The sequence below is a fragment of the Choloepus didactylus genome, chromosome 12 (assembly GCF_015220235.1).
Source record: "Choloepus didactylus isolate mChoDid1 chromosome 12, mChoDid1.pri, whole genome shotgun sequence".
Lineage (NCBI taxonomy): Eukaryota > Metazoa > Chordata > Mammalia > Pilosa > Megalonychidae > Choloepus > Choloepus didactylus.
In genome coordinates this window covers 65155980-65170581 of record NC_051318.1, presented here as the reverse complement: position 1 = coordinate 65170581, position 14602 = coordinate 65155980, and the positions used below count along the sequence as shown (strand labels likewise).

General features: G+C 32.4%; 1 protein-coding gene across 2 annotated transcripts in view; it reads left to right on the top strand.

Moving 5' to 3' along the window:
• BORA (BORA aurora kinase A activator) overlaps nucleotides 1-14159 on the top strand; it is a 42097-nt gene extending 27938 nt beyond the window's left edge. The window contains exons 6-12 of one of the 2 annotated variants that reach the window (XM_037800282.1): nucleotides 2084-2149; nucleotides 2619-2675; nucleotides 3155-3381; nucleotides 3950-4082; nucleotides 5878-6488; nucleotides 11789-11920; nucleotides 13017-14159. In XM_037800282.1, coding sequence (XP_037656210.1) covers nucleotides 2084-2149; nucleotides 2619-2675; nucleotides 3155-3381; nucleotides 3950-4082; nucleotides 5878-6488; nucleotides 11789-11920; nucleotides 13017-13082 — 1292 coding nt within the window. In that variant the 3' untranslated portion in view covers nucleotides 13083-14159. The remainder of the gene's footprint in view (nucleotides 1-2083; nucleotides 2150-2618; nucleotides 2676-3154; nucleotides 3382-3949; nucleotides 4083-5877; nucleotides 6489-11788; nucleotides 11921-13016) is intronic. The other variant, XM_037800284.1, reaches the window with a different exon arrangement.
• Nucleotides 14160-14602: the final 443 nt, after the last annotated feature.

Here is a 14602-nt window from a genome sequence, read left to right as displayed (position 1 = left end):
ACATGTTTTTATCCAGTACTCCAGCTTTAATGTTCATCTGAGGTGTTCTGTGAACATCGAATCTGCTTGTAATTTACCCACTACATTTACCTTACATTCTTATAGTGATACCGAAATTACCTTCAACTCCTGGCTATTATCAAAGTGTTTCAGTAGACATCCTCATGTATTTTTATACATAAACTTATGCCAACATGTCTTTAGAATATATATGTATGCAAAGAATTTCTGAGTTATAGGATATGTGTTTACCCAGTGAGATTATGCAGTGCCAGACACTCTAGACTGGCCGCAGGGTCTTCACAGCCATCAACAATGCCAAGCGTTCTTAAATCCCTGGCAACAGTTGCCATTGTCTAGCTTTCACATTTTTGCCTTTCTAATAGGTTGTTTGATATTATAAGTGATTGTTTTAGTTTTCATTTCTTCATATGCTAATGGCTTTTAAAATTTCCTCTCGTATAAATTCCCTATTTATAACCCATTGTCATATTTCTGTTGGTGTTTCTGTTTTTCTTCCTGTTAATTTAATTTCTAAGATACCTTGTACATTGTAGTTATATTGGTTTTAAACATTTCAGATATCATCTCCCATTGCCATATATATACACACATATATACACACCCACATAAAATGTTTGCTCTTGATGTACTTGGTTGCATAGAAATCCTTATTTTGATGTAATCAGATCCACATCCATTTTCCCCAGATGTGATTGTGGGTCTTAAACTTGTTTAAGAAGTCCTCCTAGGGAAAACAACCAAGGAAACAAAATAAAGTTGAAGTGTTGTGGTAATAGTGCTCTGGGTGTGAAATCTAGCCTAAGGAGGTCAGGGAAGGCATGTACAATTTAAAGAGGAGACTTGAGTGATGTAGTGGAGCAGCAGAGAGGAAAGAATATGGGAAATACTTAGAGGTGAGAGACAACCTAGTATTTTCAAGTTACTTAAATAAATAATGTTTACCTGGAGAGTTACCGTGCAAGATAAGTAGACAAGGTTTGAAAGCCCTTGTAAGCCATTAAGGTGCTTGGATTTCATCCTAAAGACCAAGGGCATTATAGGGTTTTAGGCAGAGGATTATCCAATTGCTTTTGCCTTATAAAAGCCATGCTGCCTATAGCAAATAAGGCATTTGAATCCAGAATTTTATTTTTTATTTTTTTACTCTCCTATCCTTTAATAGGGGATTTGAACTCATCCCTACACATGCACTTACCCATTTATCTTTCTATATTAGGTTACTTGTCTTTGTTCTGTTATTTTAAGCTTTCTGCCTTTTTTTTTTTTTTTTTTTTGTCTCCTTGCTTTTCACTTTTTTCTCACTTTTCTTTTGCTTCTATTGATCATTTTTGTTGTATTTGTTTTTATCTCTAATGATTTTCAAGTTATGAAGCTTAATTTTTAATCATTAACTTTAGATTTTTAAAACATTATTTACCCTTGTATTTCTTTTAAAATCAAGAGCAAAAAGTAACTTCTGATCTCTGTTGTGAAAGAAACTGAGCATGGTTTCATTTAACAGATTTCAGGTTGTGAGTAAATAATCTGGCATTGTAATTCAGACACTTTATCTTTAAAACAGACATTGTCATGGAAGATCTGTTTGAGGACATCGAGGATAGCTAAAATGCATCCTTAACCTTTTTAAATTTTTATTGTAATTTTAGTAACATATACAATGTAAAATTTCCACTTTTAACTCCATTCAGGTTTATAATTCAGTGGCCTTAATTGCATTCAAAATGTTATGCTGCCATCACCATTTTCCATTAACAAAACTTTTCATCCTTAACCTTTTAAGGCTGATGTTATGGAAAACAACCAACCATGCTTTCGTTAAAAAGTATTACTTGGTACCTCATTATTTGCCATGGTAATCCTTCTCGTTTTATCCTTGTGCTCCCTCAAAGGTTAAAAAAAGAACAGAAACATGTCAAAGCATTACTTATATATGCAGACATTTATTTTGTAATTGTAAAATGAAAGTTTCCATTTTGTTCATTTTTTACTCTAGAAAAAGTAACCCTTAAATAAATGGAGAATATAAAAAGTAAGACTTTTCTCTTAAAATGTTTTATAGGTATAAGTATAAATAGTGACTCTCCAATTGGAAGAAAGCTGACTATTCATTCTGAGAAAAGCAATGGTGGGTATGAACATAATCTGAAAAGAAGTATGTTCTGCACTGAGCTATATTTAATTTTAAAATCAGTTCATGTAGCAACACTATTCTGGCATTGAAATTGTTTATTTTTTAATGAGAGCGCTATATAACTGTATTATGAAAACTGACTTTTAAAAACAAGTATATTAGAATAGATACACCTAGTCATGTTTTAGAAAAAGCATTAGTATGTTGTTTTCTTGTTCATAGCATGTGTATTGATTCCTGGTGTTAGAAAGCATTCTTTTGAAAATTATTAATATTGGGAAATATACCCCCAAATTAGGCTGGTTTGGCATGATATGTAATAGAATGCATAGAGGAAATAATTCAGTTTGGCTGGAATATCATAGGGAAATGGTAGATTGTGATGTGCTTGCTAAATCGCATGTAATGTATTTTCTTTGATTTGTCCATGTTTGTATTTATTTATTTATTTGCTTGCTTCCAGCTGCTTGTCAGACATTGCTCTCTCTTCCTGTGGATTTTAACTTAGAAAATGTATTAGGTAAATATTGTATTTGTTTAAACTTTTAGTAACTAAGAAGATTTTATTTTGCTGGCTTTTTGTAAATGGGAATATGTGGTGTAATGCTGCTTTCTAAAAAAGTGGAGAGAAACTGCCATGAAATGTCTTCTTTTCTTTTAACATGGCCTGAATTATCTTTTTATCGCAATGAATTTTACTGTAGACCTCAACTATTCATGGACACATCTTATTAGTATTACCTATTATTACCTAAAAATAACTGTATTACCTATAGTAATACCTAGTTAGTCTTGACATTATCTATTATTTCTAATGAAGCCCTCAAAACAGAAGGAATAACAATATTGACAACATCATGTATGCAATTAAACTCTGCTCTCTTTTTCTTTTTTAATTTGAACATATAATTCATGCTGGTCTTTAAAATAGCAGATTAACGTAGATGTATAAATGGCTTTTCAAAATGATTAGCTTTACATTTTATTCTGTTAACATAGGTGATTATTTTAGAGCTGATGAATTTGCAGATCAATCTCCAGGAAACCTCAGTTCTTCATCTCTCAGAAGAAAGCTGTTTTTAGATGGGAATGGAAGTATCTCTGACTCCTTATCTGCAGCTTCTCCCAGAAGTCCTCATGGTAGTGCCCAAGCATCACTTGAAGTGTTTTATTCAATAGATTTATCTCCTGTACGGTGTAGGAGCCCTGTTCAGACACCAAGTTCGGTAAGAAGTGCACTAAGGACTGGCTAGTTTGCTATAGATATACTTTGACATAGATGCTCATTACATTCAAGAGGAATGTTGTCTTTTGGGTTTTATATTTCAAGAGGATTAACCTAGTTCACATATTGTCATTAATCATAGTAATGTCTTTGTCCAGGCTCTCCTATTTTGTATTTAGAGGTATATGTGATGCCCAAATTTATCATGAGTCACAAGGAATTTCAGTGTAAGCTATTTATTGAATTATGTAAGATTTTCAAAGTAACAGGACTGGATTGACATTAATATCTGATGGTATAAATAGTTACTTTTAAAATTTTCATGAACAGCTATTCAGTATGAAATTTAATGGTTTGTTTAAACATAGTACATTTATATTTTGACTAATGTATTCTTTTTCAGAATTTTTTATAGCAATCTTTTTACTTGTCTTTGTTACAAGATGCCTTTTGATGGTTCTTTTTAACAATTCTTGGTTTATAAATATGTTTTGAAGTTTATTTAAATATGTTTATAAATATGAAATGTGTAGAGAACCAAATAATTTTATACATTTTTTTAATCATAGGGTCAGTTTTCTTCTAGCCCTATTCAGGGTAATGCAAAAAAATACAGTTTGGGAAGTATAACCAGTCCTTCACCTATTTCCTCACCTACTTTCTCACCAATTGCATTTCAAATACGAAAGACACCACTTTCAGGTATGTCTCATGATAAAATACCTAGTTTAAATTTTTATTCTATCAATATTTGTTATTAAAGAGGCTCTTTTTAGCTTATATTAATTATATAGAGCTCTAAATGACCGTTAAATTTATAAAATTTAGAAACCTTAACTTTTTTTCTACAAAAGGAAGAATTTCCCTCAAAGGCTATGGTTCTCAGCAAAGTTCCACTCTAGTGTTAAATATAGACAGTTTGGTTAGCAATATTTATATCAAACACTATTAAGATAGTTTTAAAAAGATGGCAATTTTAGAGACAAGTCAATGTTTGTATACCTTCTGACCTATAGGTTTACACATTGGTAATGGGGCATTCATATTTTATAAAGATATATTTGTTTGAATAAGGTGTTTAAAGTAAATATAATGTGTGGAAATTCACATATTGCTCTTTGCATTATGTGATTTTCTTTTTGAAAAAATTATGGTACTTTTTGAAAACTTCGCAGTTGAAAATCCTATTCATAGTTTAAAAAAACTGAAAAATCAAAAACTGTAGATTTTTACAGTCTTTCCTTTATGTATATATACTGTGGACACACGCATTTGGATACACATGCATTCAGTTACACACCTATATTATTCTATGTCCTACATTGTTTACAAAGCATTTTATTATCCTATTTTCCTAGATCATCTATTGTCTTAAAATTTATTTATTGTTTATTGTCTCAAAACATGACTTTGAATCACTATATAATATTCCATTTCATGAATGTATCATTTGTTTTAAACCATTGAGAAACATTTAAATTTTTTAATTTTTCTTTATCACAAAACTAAAAATTATCCTTGTGAATACATTATGTCGCAATCCTAAAGTAAATTTCTTAGAAGTGGAATTATTTGGTCTCAGGGGTGAGACCAAAAGTTCTTGACAAATAGTGCCAAATTTTCTTCATAAAATAAAAAATTTCCTCCAGTTGAAATTTTCACTGTGTGTAAGAAAGTCGATTTTCCCTTCTGCTGAAACACTGGCATTTTCATTTTTTCAGATATTTCTTAATATGGTACATTATAAAAGGTTCTCTTACTACTTTAATTTTTGTATCTTTGATAATTAATGATGTTGAACTCTTTCCAAATATCTATTGGCCATTTGTTGGGAGGGGGCGGTTTATTAGTTCCGACTTAAGTGTTTTTCTTAAATAAATGGTCTCTTGTTGCTTTTGGTGTCATTTTTTTATTTGTGAGGTTGAACACTTTTCACATGTTTATTTACAATTTGGAAGAATTGTTTATGTTCTTTTTCCTATTTTTAAAAATCTTGTTTTTGTTAAGCTAATTAAGCTATTTAAATGATTATATTTAATCATTTTTATCATTTTATTTTCTCATTGTTAAGTTCTTTATTATTGCCAGTATTTTCCAGTTTTTCATTTGCCTTTTAATGTTGCTTGTGATATTTTGCAGAAATGTACAAATATATTTTTATACATTTAAATTAACATGTACAGCTATTACATTGTAGCTTTCAGTAGATTTGCTAGGTATCATCTTTGTTTATGAACAAAGATGTTATGATGGTAATATGCATATAAGGAAATAATTCTCTGGGGTTAAAATATTTTGTTTAATTAAAAAAAGGGAAAGTGCTTGAAAAATTTATTTTTAAAGAGCCACATTCTGCTTATTGAGACACATTCTTCATTTGGGCTATTGTTTTCAACACGCAGATTTCACTTCAGTAACTAGAAATCCAATTTTTTTCGCGTGAAACATGATTACTATCATGTTTTTATAATGTAACTTTTCTCTCTCAATCTTTTAGATCAAAGGAAGTTTACTTTTCATTCTCCTGATGCTTCATCTGGAACAAATTCTAATGGAATTATGAATCCGTGTATGAGAAGTCCTTGCATAGATGGCTGCTCACCAATTAAGAATTGGTCTCCTATGAGATTTGAGATGTGTGGAGGTGGTACTCAGTATCGGACCTCACTTATTCGGATACCTTTCACTCTTGAGGCTCACAGTGAAGATGAAGAAGATAAAGAGAATACTCCTCCCAACGATGTCTCCTTGCCAGTCTTGGATACTGCTGGCGTACACCTACGGCAGCTGAATGGTGATGCTTTTACTCGTGGTGCACATTTAGTTGTGACTGCCATGTCCATCACGCAAAATCCATCCAGTACTTCTGAGAAAGGATTAGCACTGTTACAAGATGTTGCAAGTGAGAAGGAGAATAATACTGTGGATATGGTTGATCCTGTAGAGATAGCAGATGAGAACACATGGATTAAGGAGACTGTTGATAATAGGAGTTTACCCATGACTGATTTTGTGAGTGGAATTGCCTTCAGTATTGAAAACTCTCATATGTGCATGTCACCTCTTGCAGAAAGCAGTGTCATTCCTTGTGAAAGCAGTAACATTCAGGTAAGGAATTTTAATATTCTATATGGTTTACTAACAACCAGAACCTTTTCACTTGCATCTCTTGGTGGTGTCTTTTCTTTTCTAAACTTTCTAGTAAAAAAGAAAATGGGTTAAATGTGAGGAGTCTAGCATTATCTAATGTTTTTTTAAAAATGTCAATAGCAATCAAGAAGCTTAGTTTCTTTTAATTCAGACTGATTAGGTATATTTAATATTCACATTAAATGATATTTATTTAGAATAAGAAAAGATGAGAACAGAAAGGAAATCAAGCTGTTCTGTTTTTATAGACTGAGTCAGGCAACCTCTTAGGATTCAGCTCTCTTTCATGTGGACCTACTACCAAAGTAATGCAATTCCTGACAAAGTACTTGTATTTTAAAAATACTATAGTTTTAGTTTTCCATTTATATTATTTAGGGGGAAAAACAGAGTTTAGAACACTTGTATGTATAATTTCCTGTACTTTCCTTTAGAAAAATATGATTTTATAGCCAATGTTTTTCACGTAGTTATATATTTCCAATTATATAATATCAGGCAGCAGGAAAGCCTGATTCATTTGACAGATATACTTCATAACCAGTACTTTTTGCAAGACATTTCCTCCATTACTTGCCATATTCTTTGAGCTGAAGATTTTGAAAGAACTTCAAAATAGTCAGAAGGGCATTGGTTACCCATCACTTCATGGTAACAATATTTAACATTTATGTAGCTCTTACTATATGCCAGGCACACACTGAGTGCTTTATATAACTAGTTAAGTGGTGGAGCTCAGATCTGAATCCTGGAAGTCTGGTTTTAGAGTCTGTTCTCTTTAACTCAAGTTTATACTAACTCATAATAATAGCTAATGTGTTTTGATGTGCAAGGCACTCTTTTAACTACATTTTATATATATATATTAATTCATTCGTTTTTCACGACAACCCTATAATGCTTTTGTGGTTAGTTTTGGCATGCTAAAGTCTACAACTCAACAGAAGGATTCTAAATAACCCAAAGCTAAATATAATTGTCTTTGCATATTTTAGTTTCTAAACTTGGTTCATAAATAGGAAAAGTACATATAGTCAAATTTAGCCTTAAAACTATTATCAACTTCTTTTTCTCTCTTCCTGTTTCTTATATTCTCTTTTTGGCAGAACATTTATAGAGGAATGGCAAAACTCTTTAGTTGAAATACACCTTATTATTCATCTAATTCAGCTACCTATTAGAAACCTATATTCTTCTCTGGTTTTAGTCTCTACTAATTGCCGCTCAGTCTAGGCTTGAATACCTGCAAGGTATCCTGTTACATCTTGGAACTTCTCTTGCCACTAGAAACCTCTTCCTTATATTGAGCGAAAATGTAGTTCTGTCTGTGATATCTACCAATTAGTCTTAGTTTGGGCCATATCATAGTAATGGCTACCTTTTGCAGAGCATTTTATGGTTTAATAATATTTTCATACATTGTTTTATTTTCATACTACATTGGTATGTTTCAGGTATTAGCAGACAACCCTATTCTCCCAGAGCCTTTGACTTGCCTCATTGTAGATTGGATGGTCTCCAGGCATGGTGCTTAGCTGCCATCCTGGGATAGCCCTTCATCATCCTAGGGATTCTCTGAGCCTCTCTTCTGTTTCCTGTATCACTTTCTTTTCTTCCCTGATTTACTTCTTGTTTTATGGGAAGACATTTTCTGGTATATTTCTGAGGAAGAGCTCATTTTTCATGTCATTGCATGTCGGATCATGTGTTCATTCTTATCTCACACTTGATTTTAGAAATAGTTGTCTGTCAGTTTGAAGACATTGTTTCATTGATTGTATTTCAGTATTGCTGGTGAGAAATCTGAATCCATTTTAATATTTAATCATTTTTATATGATCTTCCCCCCACCCCCACCCCCCTTTCTGGAAGTGTATAGGATCTTTTCTTTGTCCACGATGTTCTGAAATTTCAGTGATGTTCTTTGGTGTGGTTTTATTTTCATCCATTGTACTGGGCACTCAAAGGGCCCTTATAGTCTAGAAACTGACAGCTTTTACTCCTTGGATCTTTTCTGGTCTAATACTTTTCTGGATCTTTTCTGGTCTAATACTGTCATTTTCACTGTTCTTTCTGGAAGTCTTTTTGATTCTCCAAATTTTTATAGTCTTTAGACTATATTAAGTTTAAAAAATCTGTATCATGGCCTGCAAGGCCATGTATGGTCTCGCCTTTGCCTTACTCTCCAGCCTTATCTTGTTTTTCCTCGTAATCTTTGTATCAGTCACGCTAGCTTTCCAGAGTTTAGAATTACTATGTTCCCTCTTATTAAGGGGTGTTTGCACATGCTGTTAAGAAGTCCTTTCTTTTCCCTTTTTACCTAGTTAATGCCTTATTCTTTTTTTTAATGAGGTTTTAGTGAGATATATTCACATACCATATAATCTTCCAACATGTACAATCAGAGGTCCATGGTTTTATCATATAGTTGTGCATTCATCATCAAAATCAATTTTTGAACATTCTGAGTTCTCATCTGTAAATGATCCATTTTATAGATGAGGGAACTGAGGCATGCAAACTTGGATAGAATCTAGGGCCTTGGTAGGATTAGCTGAAATGACTTTTCCACTGTTACTGGAGGGGAAGAGACTGGTGAGGGTGTGGGTGCAAATGTTTGTAGCTGGGGGCTAACATGGCATTAAAGAACATGGGCTTGGGAAAGCATAATGACAGATGTCAGTTTTTATCCGGCTCTGTCAGCTTTGTAAACTTTGGAAAGTAACTACTTCTTTAAGCTAGTTCCCTCTTATTTAAAATGAGGATAATAATAGGGATTATAGGATAATAGTATGATCATTGTGATTAGAGTTAATGTGAGAAAACCAACAGTGTCTGAATGCTGTTGGTTTTCAGTAAGTAGTAATGGGAGACAAGCAAATGGTTATAAGCAAGAGGAAATGAGAATGAGGTAAGGGCTAAAGGCTTTTTCAAATTAGAGAAACCTTACTGTCTTAATCTCAGGTAAGGATTAAGACCAGGTTCCTGCCCTCAGTGAGAGATGAATCTTTACAAATAATTGCAGAAGCAGCACTCAAAAGTGCTGAGGTCAGACTGCAAGGAATTCCACTGTAAGGGCATCCTGTTGCCTGTTGTGAACAATGAAAAGATTTTGATATATGTGGTATGAAAGATTTTGATATATGTGGTAGAAAAATAAATTTAGTAACAATGCATAGGATGATTGGCAATAGAGAGACAATTTAAAGGCAACATAGCCCAGCAAGAAGAACATAAACTTTGTAATTAGAACTAAGTTTGAATTAGAGTTCTCTTATTTACAGGCAGTGGGATTTTAAGGCAAGATACTTTATCCCTTTGTCAGTGACTAGAGAAGCCTGATTTTTTTTAAATTCATTTTTATTGAGATATATTCACATACCATGCAGTCACACAAAGTGTATATTCAGTTGTTCACAGTACCATTATATAGTTGTGCGTTCATCACCAAAATTAATTTTTTAACATTTTCGTTACCACACACACAAAAGTAATAAGAATAAAAATTAAAGTGAAAAAGAAGAATTAAAGTGAAAAAAGAACATTGGGTGCCTATTTTTCTTTTTTCTTTTTTTTTTTTTTTGCCCCCATTTTTCTGCTCATCCATCCATACACTGGACAGAGGGGAGTATGGTCCATACGGTTTTCCCAGTCACATTGAGAGGCATGACATTTTAATCCTTTTTTTGAGCACCATTCCTTCTGGCTGTGAAATGATGCTTCTGGCCTACTTTATTGATGTCTGTGAGGAGTGATGAGATGATCTGTGTTATCTAGTTAGTACATAGACATCAGTATTAGAGACAGCGAAGCCAGCCACCATCTTATGGAGCGCCCATTGAGTCTTCTCTTTTTGTAGAGTGTGACATATACCGTATGTGCCTTTCTCCCTGCTGTACTGAGTTAAATGAACCATTTATTTATTTATTTATTTACTTACTTACTTACTTACTTACTTACTTATTTATTCATGCATGAATGCATGCATGCCAGTGGTGAATATTAGCAGGAAGATCTTCAAGAATAATTGGCAGATTCTCTGGAAGCCCTTTGATAATTATGTTTTTGATCAAATAGCTATGGAATGATAGCCCAATGAGGTCTTTCACATAAGATACAATGTTATATTCTGTTTCACATGTTGCAGGGTTTTATTCTAATGGAATTTGACTCCTAAAAGAGAAAAATATGCATCGATCCCTAAAACCTGGAAACTTTTTTTTTTTTAGGATTATGAGTGATAAAATATACTTTCTAGGCTGCTCTAGAGTTGGTCAGAGCAACAAAAGTACAGAATGGTCTTTTTCCTTCCTCTCTAATCCGAATTTTCTAGAAAGGGCTTAAATGAAAGGCAAAACTCTTGTGGGTTTTGTGTTTTGTGCTAAGCATTATGCAAGTAAATGGAGGGGATGTTGTGTAGTGGACAGAACCTGGGCTTCGGCACCTCATATCGTCATCGTCTTCTTCTTGTGTGACATTGTGAAAGTTAACCTTTCTAAGTTTTAGTTGCCTTATCTGTAAAGTAATAGGGTTGTTGTAAGGAGAAAATAAGAATGGCATTATACAAAATACCACATAGGACCTGGCATTTTTTAGCGCATATATATATATGTCTGTGTGTGTATATATATACATATATACACATATACATACACTAAAACTAAAGTTTGCTAGACTCTCTTTTCTTCTGCTCTTTTGGGCTGGGACAGTGTGTCTTAAAGAGCTACAATTTTAATTAAAATGAAGAATTGAACTAATATCTATAGCTATTATATATGTGGCATTATTTTGAAGATAAGATTTGTATTTAGAGGTGTAGCCAAGTTATTTAGAGACAAACTTTGTGAATGAGTTTGAAGGTGAAGTTGATTGTAATCCTCATTTTTAACTACTGGACATGATCACAAAGTAACAGGAAAGTGTGTTCTTTGTGGATCGTTCACTAATTCTAAGAGAAATTACAAGATATATTTCATTGGAAGGAATATATAGTAAATTCTTTGAAGAACAATCATTTCTATGTAAAATTACCTCTTATGTTTATATATTACTTCTCAATTTCATTCAGTAGGATCAACATTAAATATTACATTGTATTGTTCAATTGTATTGAATGATAGTGTATAGTGATTCATTTATTTAAATATTTAACATTTAAGTTCTTCAAAATAGATTTTGTGTATTACTAATAAGTGAATTAAAGTGTACAATTTTATCCTTTGGTGGTAATTTTTTTTTCTCCCTCTCATTCCTGTCAGATGGACAGTGGCTATAATACACAGAATTGTGGAAGCAATATCATGGATACAGTTGGGGCAGAAAGTTACTTCAAAGAAAGTGATGCACAAACCTTTGAAGTTGAGAATAAATCTCAAGTTTTTAATACAAAGGTATGGAGAAAATGTAAAGCACAGTATAGTTGTGACTTTTTAAAATGTTTTTCCTCATATTTTTTTAAAGTTTTTGTTAATTCTCATGTTTATGGCTTATCCTGTCTTTAGTTCATTTAACAGTGGGAAAAGGTGGTGGTTAAATCAAAACACTTCAATTTCCTAACTCTTTTTCTGAAGGGGAGAGTGTAAGAGAAGATGTTGTAGGAGAGGAAGAGATAGCCCTACTTTGGAATGGTATTTTGAAGTCAGTTCCTTAAAATTAAAGGTGTATCAGGAGTAGGGGCCATGAAAAACAAGGAAAGTTAAGAGATTTTTGCCTCTACTGTGTGTCTTCATTCCCTTTGAAATATTTCCTGTTTGTCAGACACCTTTCAGATGTGTATGTATAAATAGATATCTCAGCTGAACATAAAAAAGAATTTTGATTATTAGAAAATAGTACAATTGAGAGACTATACAGCAGATTTAAAACACTAAAAGATAAGGGCTGTTCTCTTAAAATCCAAATGTCTTTATAGATTTTGGATTCTCTGAATGAGATAATACATAAGCACTTTACATAGTACCAAATGCTTGTTTATACAAAGGGATGATTAGGATGATTGATTAGGACACATACTGAACTTTCTTCTAGATATGATGGGTGTAACTATATATTCATACTTGAAAAAACTCATAATTTTAGGCACTAGTCAGGAGAATCTTTGATTTTATATGCCAATTCTTTAATAAATACTTTAAACATCAACAAATGTACAAGAGAACATATCTTTCCAAATGAATATTAAGATTTAATATGGAGGCCATCTTATGTTCCCTTCCCTCCATTATGTCTTTCTGCTTATCAGTACAAGTCTTTTCTGAGACTAACTTGAACAAAGTTGATTCTTATAGTTCATCCTGTAGTTGTAGTCCATTTAAACATTAAAATATAGGAAAAATTAAAATACAGAGAAAAACATACCTTCACTGCCCCTTGGAGTTCAACTAAAGAAATCTGCATTCAGGTTTTAAAAAGTTCACATAATAGTTGCATCCTTGAATGGTGATATTTAAACTAAAAACAAGGTATTGCCTTCTTTTTCTTTCACAGCAAGACCACACAACACAGAGGTGTTGGATGAAAGCAGCCAATCCTTCTCAAAGCAGCAGTCCATAGACTACCTCTATCGGAACCAAAAACTAACACTGAATAGCTCTTAGCATGTTTTTTTATGCACAGAATCAATATGATTGTGATTGGGAAAAACTGCTTCAACTAACATGTTTAAAATTTTTTTGCTTTCCCTCCTTAATGTGAAAAATCAAGGGTAATTTAGTGACATAGGAACACAGAAAAGCTCCCAAAACTTCAACAGATTGTTGAAGTACAAGTTTATTTTTTATCAATAAATATCTTTGTAAATACCTTGAGTGATGTGTTTAACAATTAAAAAATACATTTCAGCTTTATAATTGTGACAGTTGCTGACTTTGCTCGTATCTGACAGGATCAAGGAAATGCTAATCAAGCCTTACTGACCAGCACTGAATTTAGCAGTTCTAAGAACATGTGGAAATATGTTAAATGTAATGCACTATATAAATATTTTATTTTACATAATAACTTGTGAACATACAGATGAATTTAAATGATAATCTATGTGACAGAAATAAATATGATTTAGAGATAAAACTGAAGCTTAATAAAGAGGTAGAAATTAAATGGGTTTCCTAAAATTTTAATTATTTGTTCATTTCTGTGGGGAACATTTTTGTTCCGGTGATAGCTGCTCTAGTTACTACTTTTAAAAAATGAATATACTAGAAAGGTAGTGCTAACAGCATCAAAATATCATGTATTGTTACTATCAGTGGGTAAATAAAGACTGCCCAGAATAAATATATCTCCATTTCTAGGGGAGGGACATCAGTAGCTCAAGCTACTGATTGTGGTTGGCTAGGGAGAGGGATAAGAACATGGTACAACCAGGATAAACATTGAGAATTGGGGTGACAGTGGATTTCCTGTAGGGCTTAGACCTTTGAAATAACAGGCAGGTATTTTATATATATAACTATTTTAAAATATAGATATATATATATCTATGTTGGGAGTAGAATGGGTATATAACATTTTTGGAAATATTTTTTATCTTTGAAGAATGTATATTTATATTTACTAACTGTCTTGAAAATTGTCTCAATCAAAAGAGAATAACTCATATGTAGCCCTAGGAAATAAAGACATATTATTACTGTGTCATTTTCTTCCTTCCTTTTTTGCAACATTTTAAACTTATTGCTAATCTGCAAAAAAATGTTTCTTTCTGTATACTTTGGTCAGGCTCTCCCCGGACATGCTAACCATTAAAGCCATTAGGTCTGTTGCTAATGATATTGTATTAGGAAGTTTAGTTTTGAATCACATAGGTTTTAGACTCAACATAAACTTAACTAAAAACAGTTGTGGAACACAAAAAAGAGTTCTGGGTCCTAAGTTAGGAGCTTCCCTAGCTACATTTTTTATAGTACAAGAAATATAGTAGTGATCATAAGCATTTAGATATCTTTGGGACATAAATCTCAATTTTTTTCATCTGTTAAATGGGGATAACAGTTGTATCTCACAAGGCTTTTAGGGCTTTAAGTCAAATATTCCATGTAAGCTGCTTCTGATACTAGAAATGACACATTTTA